Raw genomic sequence first — 15,739 nt, forward strand, 5'->3', positions numbered from 1 at the left:
AATCTCGTTGGGCTATAGCCTACCTTGCATTCTTGTGCCTCATCGTTGTTCTGCATTTACCAATAAAAAATATAAATAAAAAAGTTTGTTTTAAAATTGACGTCTTTGTCATTGGCAAAAGGCAACAATATATGCTACAGAATAATTACCAAAAAAAGAGAGATTATTTAGCACTAAATAAAGGAAGGCAGTAATAATAACAAATTGCGCTATTTAGCCACCTAAAAACACCGCAAGGAAGTAATTTTCACCGTGATCAACGCTATTTTCACGACAAACAAAAAATGCACTTAACATTACATTACAGTATATTAGTGTTGTCACGGTACCAAAATTTCAGTAGTCGGTACCAATACCAGTAAAATTCCACGGTTCTCGGTACCAATTTCGGTACCAAAGCAAAACACCAGTACATGCTAATTGAAACACAATTTTATTAATAAAGCTCATTGTTAATATAAATGTATAGAAAGCAATGCCATTTTGTATACATGAAGTATAAGTTAATTGTTGCTGAAACGGTTGTGTGCTCACTGGGGTCTTTCATGCTGATGAACATCCTCCTCAGTCTGCTGCTGTATAAGACAAATAGAATAAACTTCAGTAAGTCAACTGACTGAACAAACATGCATATGCAATATTAGAACAAACCTCAGTTTTTATACTGCATTTACACAAGATTGCTTACATTAAGGTAACTGTGTATTAAAATAATAAATGCAACAGATAGATTTTTCTTTAGTTTAAATGTGGTTTTTTAAACCTAATAGAGTTATCTATCCAAGACATACACATTGCTAGTCATACAGTTAGTATGATAGTTTTCTAGCACATAGATTTCAGATAAGCCTATATAAAATAGGTACTGTAAACCCCATCCTGTCCTCCCATTTATTTTACCCCATTACAGTTATAAAAGCATTAAATGGTTAATAAGGACACTTGACTGAATTAGCATTGGCGCTAACAAATTAACACGCAAACAGGGATGTTTATTTTATTATGTATTATTAACCTTTAACTTAACATATGCTACAACATTCGTAATGTAAACGCGAACAGAATTTGAAACTTACTGCTTGAACTTGTTAACTTAAATCCGGATGCTTCCTCGTTTCACCACAAAACTCTGTTCGTTTTCTTCGTGATATGACTTTAATCTGAAGTATTTCTGTGCGCATCCCATTGTGGATCGGAGCCGCGCTTATCCGCTCATCACGTCTTATTGCGTCTATAAAAAGTTTCAGACTAACAACCTGTCAGACAGAGCATCAGTACCCGGTTGACCCGGTACGTCGGTGGTACCGGGTCTTATGAAAATTAGGTACCGACAACTTTTTTATTTTTAGGTACCGACTTGGACCCGAAGTACCGGTACTTTTGACAACACTACCGCCTCCACAGAAAAATATCAACGACTACTTCTCGAGCCTGCCCACTGGTTCGCGAATCACTAGCCACACATAGTACACACTCCCGCATTTGTGATGATCGACAAACTGGAAACCATAGCGACATATTTTTCGGCTAAAGATTCATTTTGTCTGTCAGTTTAAACTAAACTGCTGATATGCACTGTGTTGTGTTTATGCTCGGAAGGCTACATCACACAGCGCTCTTTTGCTGTTTTGTGTTGCCATTTTTGTTATTAATAAGTGCTTTTATGCTTGTTGTTTGGTCTTAGATCCAAAAGCCTCTGCACTTAGGTCTTAATAAATGGTCTGTTGCAGATTTTAAGAATTTTTGGTTTGTTTTTATCTTTGTCTCGTCTTTATTTGCTTATTTTTTCTGTGAAGATCTGGCAACCCTGTCACTTCAGCGAAGGGCTCTCGAGAGCAGCTAGCCCCGTGTGTCATATGTGCAAAAGTGAGGACTTCTTTCACTTTCATTTTTATTTAGAGCGCCCAAGCAACAAAAATGCAACATTGTGCAGCGCCTGGTTGTTAAAGAACACAGTCGCTTCCTTCGGATTCTCATATTAGGAATGCGTGGTTGAAGTTTATTTTTAAGTACGTTCCTGCTCACGTGGGTGAAACATTGAGCATTTGTTCGTGTCATTTCATTTACATTTACATTTAGTCATTTAGCAGATGCTTTTATCCAAAGCGACTTACAGATGAGGGAAACAATGGAAGCAATTGGAACAACATAAGGACAACAAAAAGCATAAGTGCAAAAAAGAAAATTGGTCTCATACAGCCTATCACAGTATACAGATCTAAGGAATTTTTTTTTCTCGAAAGAGTAGAAAAGAGATAAAAGTCAGAGCTGATCAGTCAGGTGTTGACGGAAGAGATGCGTTTTCAGACGGTTCTTAAAGATGGCCACAGAATCTGCTGATCTTGTAGCAGCGGGCAGATCATTTTATAAATGTGGAACCGATCCCGAGAAGGTACGTGAGAGAGATCTTTTACCTTTTTGGGATGGCACCACAAGACGTTGTTGGTTTGCAGAGCATAGGGATCTGGCGGGTACATAAGTCTGCATTAGTGAGTGAAGGTAAGGGGGTGCCAAATCAGTGGTGGTCTTGTAGGCCAGGAGCAGAGTCATGAATTTGATTTGAGCGACTAGAGGGAGCCAATGTAACTTAGTGAAGAGAGGAGTGACGTGCGCTCTCTTCGGTTCATTGAAGACCACTCTTGCCGCCCCATTCTGGATCATCTGTAGAGGTTTGGTTGTGCAATTTCACTATGGATTCCTTTGTGAACAAGGCGCTGGATTTGCGGAGAGACTAAAATGAAAAAGCAGTGCTGTGCAGTCAATATTGGATCCGACAGGAATGGCGCAGCAATCTTATGTGAGTAAAATATAATTGTACAATGCGTCACTATTGCTTTGTTAGAGATCGCTTGATGTGTCCTGATAATGTGTAACCTAACGTTACGTGTCTAACCAAATTCACAGAAGGCTCCAACTAAGTTTACTACACAAACTGCTATCCAATCATAGCAGTGGGCGTTTACTTCCAAGTCTTCTATGCTGCACGCTAGGGCTGGGACGATATATCGTGTAATTTTTATGCTCAGTTTCTCAATGGATTACGGTTAAACGCCGCCACATCCGAAAGCCAGAGGGAGCTCTCGAGTAGGCGTATTCGGACGCAACATTAATATACGCACGTATATTATTTCACAAGAAATTCTCCACCACCCGGATATTTCTCGCCTACTGTTTTATGAATACTGACGGATCGGACATACTATTCGTTCACCTACTACTTTTTGCCTATTATATAGCAAGGAAGTATGCCATTTCGAATGCAGCCGTAGTGATTTTAGATTGAGCAGTACTTCCTACTGATCAAAGAGCCGTAGTTCACGGAAGAACTGTGCATAAAACAGAATCGAAGCCTTTGCGATTTCAGAATCGACATAGACGGGTATAATTAGTGTGAATCGCGATATATATCGTCAAAGGCCTAAGGCACGCCTATTAAAACAGAGCGTTTGATGAGATGGCCTCAAAACCCGGGTAGAAAATAGCCTATTACTTATTGATTTTGATGTTTTTGAATGTGAAAACCACGCGAACGTCATAAGTAGACCTCATACAACAGTATAAAACAATGAACAAGCCCAGTTCAGGACAACTTTAAGATTATAGCACATGAGGTCCATTAGATATACAAGCTATATATAGTCCATGTTATTAGCATGGAAGAATTCAATAGACTGCAGATCTATCATCACAGGTAATGAAATGACTTTGAATTTTTCTGTCAAATTTGTATTCAGTGTATAGTTTTAAAAAGCTTATTAAGCTCTTTTTATTAAGCTTATAAGTAAGCTACTTGAATGAATGTTTTCTCTCATCTCTTCTCGATTTATAAATCCTAAACACTAACTTTTTAAGACTTTTATAATGTTGATTTTGGTCTTTATAGCTAATTTAAAACAATATTTGTTAGCAAAGTCTAGTCACACCACGTCATAGTCAGTTTAAATACATTACATTATATTACAATTATATTAAATGTACGTACATGTTTAGGCAGGCTTTTATGTCGTTTTGATTTTCTTTAGACTGTACTGGCCTTTACTTCTATAATGTTTTATTGACTTTGCAAGGTGGCATGATCCGCCCCTGGGGAACCTAGGGAAACTACAGACTGAAAGAAGGTCAAAAGAATGTTTGATACGTTCATTTGTTACGGGTGGATTAATTCATTCGTTTTTTTCAGAATAGCGCCTAATTTGCAGAGCGCTAAGTTAACCACGCCTACTTATTTACATTCCGCGGAATACACGGAATAGAAAAATCTCTTACAGTTGACATTTTATTCTGCGGTAACGGAATATTCCGTCATTCCGCCCAGCCCTACTTTACTGTATCATCAACACAAGGAAGACAGAAATATAATAAAATAGAGTTTATTAACAAAAAGGTATACAAGAGTAACTAACAACTACTAAATGGTACTAGAATGCTAAAGGATTGTATTGTTGGAAAGGTAAAGTGCAGAGAATAGAAAATATAGGTGGCTGATGAATGGCAGAATGTTCTCTGACTACAAATAAGGTCTTCACCTTATTAGAAACAAAGAAATAATAAATAACTATTTGTTACACATCTGATAACCAAGAATGCAATATCAAACACAACTAAGAACAGAAAACACAAAAACTGATAGAATACACAAATGCCAAGGTCTCTGGAAAGAGGTTTGGTTAGTGATATTTATGTTCCTCTGTGGCCATGAGAAGTCTGGAGGTGGCACATCTGGATTCCGTTTAACCGCCTCGAACACGAAGCGCTGTGGGATGCTGATCTCTTGAAGCACCATAGGGTCCTTAACAATCTGGAACGTGCAGATGAAGGTACCTTGAAGTGAAGGTTTGCTCTCCTGAGCTCAACCTTGTTGCAGACGTTGTATGCTGCCTCACTGGATGGTAGAGTCAGAACGTAGCTGATCTGATGCAGACTCTGGGTGCATGGACTGGAGACCCAGAACTTTGGTTGATCTGTTACACTCCCGGGGGGGGGAGACTCACAGCTCGGGTCAATCTGTTATCCTTCCTGGCTGAAAGGCCAGAGACTCAGAACTTTGGGTCGATCTGTTTCAGTCTCTCTGGATGGGACACTCAGAACTTTGTTGAGTTGCTTGCTCTGTTATTGCATCTTTGGAGCACAGACTCAGAACTTTCCTGATCTGTTACAGTCCCTGGGTGAGACTCAGAACCAAGAGTTTCTGCTGAAAAGGTACTTTTATCCCTTTTCACATAAGGAGGAGATTGCATTTGGTGCTTCATTCCAATGCTGTGATTGGCTGTTGATGTCAGAGGGGCACTCACCGTTCCTCCTCTGTCTAGAACTCATTTGCATAGGATAAAGTGTGACATTGAAATGTGACTTTGTGGTTTACCTATGCATATTTCACTTCCCAGAGCACTTTCAAAATACCTTTGGCATTGACCTGAATGTATAGAGTCCAAACATGACATCAAAAATGTTAAACTATCATGCATGCATTCAAATTTATATGTTAACAACATTTTTAAAGGTGACATTTCATGAGATTTTGTCTTTTGTGTATGTTACTGAGACTGCACTGGCCATCTTTTTCAAATGAAAACCAATAACAATTATATACTTTATTATATATATAAGTTATATTAGTAATTATGCAGTCATCATCTGTGATCTTGATATCAAGGAATGATATTCTTCTTTATCCTTAAAGGAATTTGCTGCCCTCACAAAGGAAGTGAACATGTGTCGCGAGCAGCTGCTGGAGAGAGAGGAGGAGATCGCAGAGCTGAAGGCCGAGAGAAACAACACGCGTGTGAGTTTTCACTTGATTATCTTATGTGCACCTGGACTCGTCCTAAGCAACAGATGATCCCGTTCCATGGAAATGTAACGCTTGTGTTTGTTGTTGATGCAGTTGTTATTGGAGCATTTGGAGTGTCTGGTGTCTCGCCATGAGCGTTCTCTGAGAATGACCGTGGTGAAGCGTCAAGCGCAGTCTCCTGCAGGCGTCTCCAGTGAAGTGGAGGTTCTCAAAGCTCTGAAATCTCTCTTTGAGCACCACAAAGCCTTGGACGAGAAGGTAAGTCCACATTTCTGCCTTCGCTGTGCCATACAGCAGGAGGACTTGAGACATGATGATGGTGTGGCGTTTGTGTCAGGTAAGAGAGCGATTACGCGTGGCTCTGGAGAGATGCAGCGCTCTTGAGGAGCAACTGACCATCTCTCATAAAGAGGTGAGAATATCTCCAGCACCTTTTCTTCTAATAATAGTCACACTTCTCCATGTCATGTGTTGTCATTGGTGTGTTGTAGCTGGCGTTTCTGAAGGATCAGAATCAGAGGAAGATGATTGTTGATGGTACGGCAGAGGTGAACCACTGTTCTGAAAGCACACCAAACGCTAACGGCAAGGTAAAACCATAGACTGTATAAAATATGGACGTAGTGTCCGTGACGTCACCCGTAGGTTTGTGAAGAGTAAAAATGAAGCCTAAAGTAGGTGGAGCCCATCGCGCGTCACTCCCGGATAATCGTAAATGGGCAAAGAGGCGGGACGTGGTTGGAGCTGAGGCGCCCGGTTGGCTGAAACCACTTGTCACTCAAGTGGCCAGCAACTATTTTGCTGAATTTTAAGGCTTAATATAAATTAAACGGGTGAGTTATAAAAATGAATCAATAAAAAAAAAATAATCTGGTAAAATTACCTATATAGACCAAAATAATTTTTTGTACCAGGCTGTAAACATGTTTTTTTTGTGCCGTAAAGTTGGCCATTTTAACATGGGGCTCAATGAGATTCTGCTCTGTTTTGGAGCCAGTCTCTATTGCAGTTTTAGTCACTTCCGTGTTGGTTTCACGTAGGGCTGAAACGATTCCTCGAGTAACTCGAGTTATTCGAATACAAAAAATCATCGAGGCAAATTTTGTTGCCTCGAAGCCTCGTTTAATCCATTTAACTACAGTACACATGGAGCGCTGCGTTTCCCCACGGACCGTTATTACTGACGCACAGCCCGATAAACTCTGTTCATGTTACAGGGCTCTCAAGTCTCACGCATTCACCGTGAGACACATGCATTTTAGTCTGTTCACACGCTCACATGTGTTTCTCATGCTGATAAATAACTGAGAGGTTATTGAAATGGTGAACTGCTATTTCACTTAGTTTTAGTCTATTTTGCGAGTGAAACTTGTTTTCCGGCTGCATTGAGTCCATCAAACTAGATGTGGACTTGTGGATGCCGAATCCTGTTATTTACACATGCCATCTGTCTGTTCTGTGTGTCTGCGTGAATGAACTGCACTGTTTAACGTGCTACACGCGTGATGCTCATGAATCTGTCTGCGTCTGCGCTTTATGAGGACATGAACACATGAACTTCATCTCCAGTTGCTCTGAGAGTTTATTTCAGAACATTTTAATGAGTGAAGCTAACACACTAAAAAATAAGCGTCATCCGACGACCTGCCAAAATAAAAGTCCGGTTAACTCAGTACCACTTCCCCACGCTTCTCACAGCGTTCACGCCCATTTAAGTGGCATTTTTCAAAATGACACACAATTCAAACGTTTACACAATTAGTAACACCAACTAATTTTGAGAAATTCAAGGTTAACACATGACACGAGTTTGCAAACTTAAATGAATTAAAGTCACAATGAAATGGAAGTTGCGATTGTCTTCTTTTCCATATTGTGACGTATATCTGAGTGAAACGGCTTCTGAAATGAGGGGGAAAAATGTAGGGCAGGACTTCATTTTGCCCTTCCCTAATCGGTTGGATCATTATAAGTTGGCCGTTGCTCACAAAATGGAGACACCCTAGCTCTTGCCTGATTATCACACTTCTTTTTACACTTATAATCCTTGGACCCTTTACTTGATGTAATAATTGAGACATCACTCTTTCTACAGTCTTTGTCCCACTTGCGCACTCTCTCTTCTCTGCTACAGACACGCCCCCTAATGCTAATTGGCTATTAGAGTGTTAAACCCATTGCACATTGAGTCCGAAATTTGCATCTGAAATTTCCGCACGTTAAAAAATAAATACGACCTCACGTTGGGTCAATCACATTTACACACTGCCTCCGATATTTTCGTCCGTCATAAAAAGAATCGGACTGGGTTCGATTTTCTGCATTTTTTGCATCCGTCAAGTGTTTTGAGTGGCCTTTTTTTCAGAGACACTGTACAAACGAGAGCCAAATACAAAAAAACAACGCATACGAAAATTCGGACTGTATGTGCAAAGAACTTTATGGTGATAGGGTGGATCGATCCGATCCACTTAATTGTATCTCTTAATTACTGTACACAGCCAGGACTACGTGCATATACATGACTCGCACAGAACAGACGTCCTGCAAATCATTTCAAAATTGTTTGTTGGACTGTACATTAGTTGGTGTACAATGCAACATCCATTGTGAAAATACTACTTAGTTTAACAAGAGGTGTGGCTTTTAAAGCGGTCATGGCCAGTTTTTATTTTCATTTTTTATTCAGATGTGGGCAGTTACATCCAAGGCAAACAAAGGTTCTTAAAGGGGAAACACAAATTTGACTTTTTAGTGAGAGGATTAAAAACAGAAATTATTACACCTCGGGGAATAAAATAAAAACCCATGTCATGATTAGGGTTGGGTATTGAGAACCGGTTCCATTTTAGAACCGGTTACAAATTTTAAAGAACCGGGGATTCGATAGGATGCGTGCATTTCGGTTCTGTTTATCGATTCCTGACTTTTTCAGTCACTTGCGAACGTCAGTAAGTGTTTTACAGTTGTATCTGTCTGCCAGGAGGACCTGCGACAAGGACCTTATCTCATTACGCACATGCGCAGTTCATTACAATCGGCACAATAGAAAAATTGGAGGCAGCCGCTAAAATTATGTCTGGTGTCTTCACAAAAAACACTGCGTGTATCAACAGACTGTCATTTGTAACTGCAGTTGCGCCTGCTGTTTCGTTATTAGCACATTGAGGCGCTGAAGAGTTGCAGTACAAGTGCTATATTAGGAGCTGTGTTAACTGTGTTTCGGGACTGTTTAGGTGAATATTGTTTGTTTTGCATCAGAGTACATTCAATTTCTTAAAAGGTTTCTTAATTTAACATGGCGTACATCATTGTAATGTTTTGAGCTGTGCAGATGGTTTGTTGAATCAGTGTTTTACTGTACACAGTGAGTGCGTCAGTATGAACGAACGCACATTGCGATCAGAATGACTCATTTGAACCGATTCGTTTAAACTGTTGAAACTTTTCGGTCACTAGCGAATGTAAAATATCAGTGAATCATTTAAAGCTCAGTGAACCACAAGAAGAACGCAGGATGTGAATGAGCTTTGCTCATTGAGTAAGACTGGTTAATTTAGTTGGCTATTGTGGGCTGAACAGTAAGTTGAAAAGCATAAAAAGCTTTATTTGATTTAAAAACATTTCGCTAAAATTAAAACGATACCCAACCCTGGACATGATGCCTTAAAGTAATTGCAGTTAATACATCATTTCTCAGAGACGCATGAATGAAAGCTCATGAATGTTGTATTTAGTATTGAGAGTTAATTGCATTTTAAAGGAAGAATTTAAAAAGAAATTGAACCTGGTGTGAAAGCTCTTAAGTGCGCTAAGGAAGGAAAGCTTGATATAGCATAAAAAATGTAATATAGCACAAAAGCACAAATTTATAGTGCCTTACAAACAAAATGACTGAAATAAGATAGCTAAAACAATACAAACAATATAAAAGGTATAAATCTAAACAAATATATAGAAGAACCAGACAGCAATAAAGAGACTAGTGCTGATCAGTGAGTTCAGTCAGTAAATGCACAGACCACGCATGCACGCACATGTGTGAAAGGCTCAATATATTCTCAGTAACTCATGTGTTGTGTTGTGATTCCAGCAGCGCTTGTCAGATGTTTCTCTGGGTGCAGAGGATTCTGCTACAGATGGTGATGTGCAGGAGCTGGTGGACAGATTGAATAAAGAGCTCATGCTAATGAAAGAGCACGTGGCGTCTTTAAGCGGCCATGTCGCAGAACTGGAGGAAGATCTAGACACGGCCCGTAAAGATCTCATCAAATCAGAGGACATCAACAGCCGCCTGCAGAGAGACATACGAGAGGTATGATCAGTTGACTTCATGTCACATTACCTCAGGATGATGGAGGAACGCATGATGGTCTCAACCAGACGTGTGTTTCTCAGGCGCTCGCTCAGAAGGAAGACATGGAGGAGAGAATCACTACGTTAGAGAAGAGGTACCTGGCCGCTCAGAGGGAAGCCACATCTGTCCATGACCACAATGACAAACTGGAGAATGAGATGGCCAACAAAGATTCTCTCTTCTGTCAGGTCAGCACAAGCCCTCACACTAGTTGTAGGAAAGATAGAATTAAATGAAATACCTATACTGTATATAGCCTATTGTTGGGTGGAAACGATCGCCTTCTCGTCTCACAGAAACATATACTGTATCTGTCTATGACTCGCGCTACAGAAAGGGAACAGAAAAATGCGTATAAAAGAAATCTAATTAAATAATCTACACTGTCATACGCTCATAAACGTATTTATAATAACGTAATACAAACTGGCATTTTGTACTGGATGTAAACAGGCAGCAGTGCGGTGCACGCTGTCGCCATGAAAACACATGTGAGCGTGAGCTGCGCACGGGATGCTCTGTTCATGCATCCTCCTCCATAACAGGCAATAAATCATATTAAATCATTTGTGCAATGCGCACGCGAGCATAACATCTAACGAGTGTTTAAATAAAGACTTTTAACCAAACTAAATGTTGTTGACTATCAACAAATACTTCACAAAGGAATGAAATAAAAGGAAAGTGAAAGTAAACATTAACTCTGATGCATCTACAGTGCCATCCTTCACGGGAGTTAGCGCTCCTCTTTAAGTACAAACTCTTTCTCAGCTTCACATCCATCCTCCGCTATGCCCGGTTTCGCTCCGCATATGAGCTGTGAATGGGTCTCGCAAAGAAATACGGCATCAACTAGGATTTATCGTTTATATCGCGGGAAGACTAATTCCTATCGTGGGGAGAATTTCTACCGGTATGTCGCAAACGAAATATAATGTCGCCCATCCCTACCTCACACAACATCGTCATCTTGCTCTCCAGTAGAAGTCATTCTTCTAAAAAAAAACGGGCCGGACATTGGCAGGTGAGAAGACTCAAGGAGTTATACTGTGTTATCCTGATGAATAAAGCCAGTATGAAAACAAAGGAGCGCGTGAACAAGACGCTCTACTCTTTAAATACGGAGGTAATGAAAACAGCAACACGAGCGATTAAAACTAGCCCCATTTGGAGCTCGAGCGAGGTCTTACAGACAGTTAAGTTAAATATGATATGTCACATGTATGGATACACCTTAGACAAATTTGTTCCTTTGAAGGCGACTTCACGAATGGAAAAGTCATTCCAGATAAAGAGACAATGTTTTTCATTGCTGAATTGGGCAAGTGTATATTCAATGGCCACATTATGACATCGTGCTGCCCTCTCCAGAGTTCACATATCAAGAGCTCTGCTTACCCTAAACTTCATCATAACTGCTTGTAATGTAAATCAACCAATTAGAATTGAGGACTGGAAGTGTCCGTTTTATTGATTTTAAATATTTACACTCCAGTTATTATTTACATTCCAATTTCAATGTCCAAATATTATATTAAAAGGTCTTTGTTCTGTAAAAGGGTGCACTTGCAATATTAGTTCATTACTTAAGTAGCATCAAATATTTATAAAATGACAATAATATCGACTATCGCAATTATTTCTGATGCAATTAATCGCCAAACAAAAAGTTGCTGTCGCGACAGGCCTAGAAAAATCATCCGTGTCAACTCTTGTGCAGACAGAGGTGATAAACAGACAGTGATTGTGCTGTTGTTGTTGTGTGTTTGTACAGATGGAAGAGAGGAACAGACAGTTGCAGGAGAGGTTGGAGTTGGCTGAACAGAAACTACAGCAGACGTTACGCAAGGCCGAGACGCTGCCTGAGGTGGAGGCTGAATTAGCACAGAGAGTCGTGGCTCTCTCAAAGGTGAAACCATCTGAAACACCACACACGCATGCAAACAGCAGCTGTACCACTGGAGATGAGGGATTTCTCTTTAAAGCAGAAGTGAAGCATCCTGTCAAGTTAACATTTATTCAATCAGAAATCATTTAATAAACCAGATTCATGTTACCGTTTAAAAGAAAAAGATGGAGACCCCTTGTTAAAGGTTTTGTAGCAAGGGCGCCGCTATCTTGCAGTACCGCTGACGGTGACACATTGGGAGAGACACCGTTGGAAGTGTGCCACTTCATGTCCTGTATTTAACAATGCAAAAAACATCCACAATACAAAATGATCATGCTCACACGTACACACACAGGGCCTCATTCATGAAACATTCCTAAATATATGCGTCATTTCCGAGTAATTTGCACGTAAAACAGACCTTCCCTGAAACTTTCCTCCGGATTCACAAATACTTCGTGAACGTCAGATTTGATAGTGAAATGTGTGTATGTTAATGAATTCCAATCACTCGTAAACAGGGCGCGCACGCACGCTCATTCACAATTAGCATAATCCCGCCTAAGAATTACAGCTACGCAAATGACGTATCTAGCAATGCCGGAATCCTCTGGATTTACCGATCAATGAATCAGTTAAACAGTGTCCACCAAAGTGTTTTAGCCCGCTGAAATAATAATACCTGGTGCTCTTCTGAAAACGACCAGCTGGTGGCACTTGAGAACGCTTATTCCGGAGATGCGTTGGTGTCTGTGATTTAGAACAGTTAGCCTACTTGTTACTAGAATATGAAAATGCAGTAACCATTAATATTAATTTCTGTATTGTTATGTGTTTTTATTTCTGTGCAATAAAAAAATATATATATATAATTTTTCCGATATGTATAATGGTTGGTCAATGTAGTGTTTGTCCCGCCTCTTCTCCACTGTGATTGGACGGCTTAAAAAAGGACAGTGATGAGCTCTGCGTTTTACCTTAAAGTTAAAAAGTATAAAATGATAAAAGACAGGGCAAAAGAACTTGTGAAATAACATTGATATATAGTGCATCAAAGTGCAATGTCGTCAGTTTACGAACGATTTACACAAAACATTTTTCTGCTCGTGTTTCAAGAATGAGGCCCACAGACAGAGCGAGAGAGAGAAAGAGATGAAAGGATGAGACAAAACAATTTAGCACAGACACAGTTCTCTTACAGTTAGTAACTGATGTTTAGATTAAATTTATAGAATTATATGAAAAACAGATGATTGAATTAATTGATAAACTCTTAAAACTACACATTTTCTCTTTGTAACATCTTGTTCAGGTTTGATTGTAATCATAACATTATTGAAAACTTTTTTCAGTAAAAAAAAAGTATTGAAAGTATTGAAAACTTTTTTCAGTAAAAAAAAAACTTTGACAATATTGTTATAATTGTGATTTCATAATATGTATGAATAATATGAATCTAATCTATAATATGAATCCAACTGAAAAAAAGTGGTCTAAAAGCACATAACAAATAGTGGAGCTCTGCAGCCATCTACTAGTAAAAGTGATCATTTTTTACTTTTAAAACTGCTTTTTCCAAAGGATGGGCAAAAATCTTCAACTAATCCATGTCAAATTATCCATAAATGAAAGTTAGAAATGTGGGTCTTTTATAAAGTGAATTTTACATAAAAAGCTCTTTTTTGTATACAAATATTTAATATAAAAGATTGATATTTTAATATTTATTAATACAATATTTTTTATTTATTTCTATAAATTTTCCAAAAACGATACACTCAAAAAACGTGGCAGAAATACTGTATGTTATGAAGTGAAAGGTTAATGTTGGTATTTAAGTGATCTTGCGTTTGCTGATGCGGAGGAATGAGCCGGGGTGTTTACTTGGTTCATGTGTGTCTCTTCATTGGTGTTTTTCCGTGTAAACTCACCTCTGCTCTGCTGCTCAGTGCCTATCCGAGGGCTCTTTCAGTGCCGCTGTCCTTTGCCTTAACACGGAGAAACTCCATTTTACAGGAGCAATGTAATAGTGCTCTTCTTTGAGTCTTCTGATGCCCTGTGGCTTAACAGTTTCCATGTTTCACAGTCAGTCTTTATCTTTCCTTTGTATTTAACAGTGTCTCTCCCATTGTGTCTGATGAACACGGCAAGGCGACCAACCCCGTGACGTAATCTACTTTCTTATATCATTTCCGATTGGAGTGAAAACCCCTTTAATAAAGAATGGACCTTTAAAACCTGGACTGGATGCTTGACTTGCGCTTCAATGAGAAGCTCTCTAATACAATGTTCAATCAAATGAAGCAGCTTTGATGTGATGATTGATACGTGTGGCTGCTAACTGAAAACGCCTGTTTGCTGAATGTAATGGCCTACGCCTCTGTGTTTAAGCAGATGTATGCCCTTCCTTCTCTTTCCTTCTGTATGACTGCACTGAGGACTCTTAAATACTTTTCTTAAGTACTTGTTTCTTCTCGTTTGTAGGCAGAGGAGCGTCATGGGAACGTGGAGGAGCGTCTCAGACAGATGGAGGCTCAGCTAGAGGAGAAGTACCAGGAGCTACTCAGGGTACCACACAGTCAAATGCCCCCAAAGTTTCTTCCTTTCTTTAGTGTTCAAAATCAAACATGTTTTAAAAACACTTCACATCAGGCTCAAAGCACACACAACTCCAGTACTGTACTGTTCTACCTACAGTATGGCAACTTAGAGATCTGTGTGTCATTATACATGTACTGTGTACGTTTTGTGAGAAGAATAAAGGTTTTTTACTTTCCAAAAACTAAGATTGAACACCTGTTATAGCACAATAAACCAAAACACTATAAAGGTCTCGGAATACCCTACAGTACGTGGCCTTTAATTGCTGATGTATGATATGATTTGCTTGATGTTTGAAGGCCCGGCAGCGTGAAAAGATGAACGAGGAGCACAATAAACGTCTGTCAGAAACTGTGGACAAACTGCTGTCTGAATCCAATGAGAGACTGCAGCTTCACCTGAAGGAGCGCATGTCTGCACTAGAAGAAAAGGTAATCCACGTTTTATCTGTCCACAAATACATCTTACCTGTGTCAAACTACAGCTGTTCTGATCCCTGGGAAATGTTAAATAAAGCATTTTTCAAGGGTGTTGTTTAAGTTTGTAATCATGTCTTTTGTAAACCACAGCCTCACAGGTAAGGTTTAGTTGTGGATCGTGTATGTCAAGATAATTGTCGTGTTGACAGTGCAGTAGTTTTCTTCACGGTGCTTTGGTTCCTTGACAGAACGCTCTGATCCGTGATCTAGAACACGGAAAGAAATTGATAGAAGAGGCTCATCATGAGAAGGTCAGTGTCTCTGTCTTGATCTCTCTGACATCATCTCATGTATTGTTTGTGTACATGCGTTTCTGAATGAGTTTGTGTGTTTGTGACCTCAGGAGCAGCTGCTTATTCAGATCGAGACCATGAGGACTGAGAATGACAGGACTCGCAGCAGAAGCAACTCAATGTTGCATCATGGGTAACGCATCAGATTGATCAGTGTAATGGTGTAGTGTGGCTACTCTTGGTTGACCCTGTAATCTTTTCTGTGTTAGCCAATGAGAAATGTTATATATCCGTCAGCACAGCTATTTTTGCTACTGTGTAGGTGACCTAATCTGCTTAAAGAATAAGAACTTCTGCTTCGAGTTGTTATCATTTTCTTTTCTGCTG

General features: G+C 39.5%; 1 protein-coding gene across 21 annotated transcripts in view; it reads left to right on the forward strand.

Annotated features, from left to right (window-relative positions):
- ppfia1 (PTPRF interacting protein alpha 1) overlaps positions 1 to 15,739 on the forward strand; it is an 89,016-nt gene that overhangs the window by 8,156 nt on the left and 65,121 nt on the right. For 16 of the 21 annotated variants that reach the window (XM_057347555.1, XM_057347554.1, XM_057347556.1 and 13 more), the window contains exons 3-13: positions 5,681 to 5,782; positions 5,885 to 6,049; positions 6,129 to 6,203; positions 6,283 to 6,381; positions 9,885 to 10,106; positions 10,190 to 10,336; positions 11,923 to 12,057; positions 14,524 to 14,607; positions 14,940 to 15,071; positions 15,308 to 15,370; positions 15,463 to 15,545. In XM_057347555.1, the coding sequence (XP_057203538.1) occupies positions 5,681 to 5,782; positions 5,885 to 6,049; positions 6,129 to 6,203; positions 6,283 to 6,381; positions 9,885 to 10,106; positions 10,190 to 10,336; positions 11,923 to 12,057; positions 14,524 to 14,607; positions 14,940 to 15,071; positions 15,308 to 15,370; positions 15,463 to 15,545 (1,307 nt within the window). The remainder of the gene's footprint in view (positions 1 to 5,680; positions 5,783 to 5,884; positions 6,050 to 6,128; positions 6,204 to 6,282; positions 6,382 to 9,884; positions 10,107 to 10,189; positions 10,337 to 11,922; positions 12,058 to 14,523; positions 14,608 to 14,939; positions 15,072 to 15,307; positions 15,371 to 15,462; positions 15,546 to 15,739) is intronic. The other 5 variants (XM_057347557.1, XM_057347553.1, XM_057347573.1 and 2 more) reach the window with 1 other exon arrangement.

This window comes from Triplophysa rosa, linkage group LG12 (assembly GCF_024868665.1).
Source record: "Triplophysa rosa linkage group LG12, Trosa_1v2, whole genome shotgun sequence".
NCBI lineage: Eukaryota > Metazoa > Chordata > Actinopteri > Cypriniformes > Nemacheilidae > Triplophysa > Triplophysa rosa.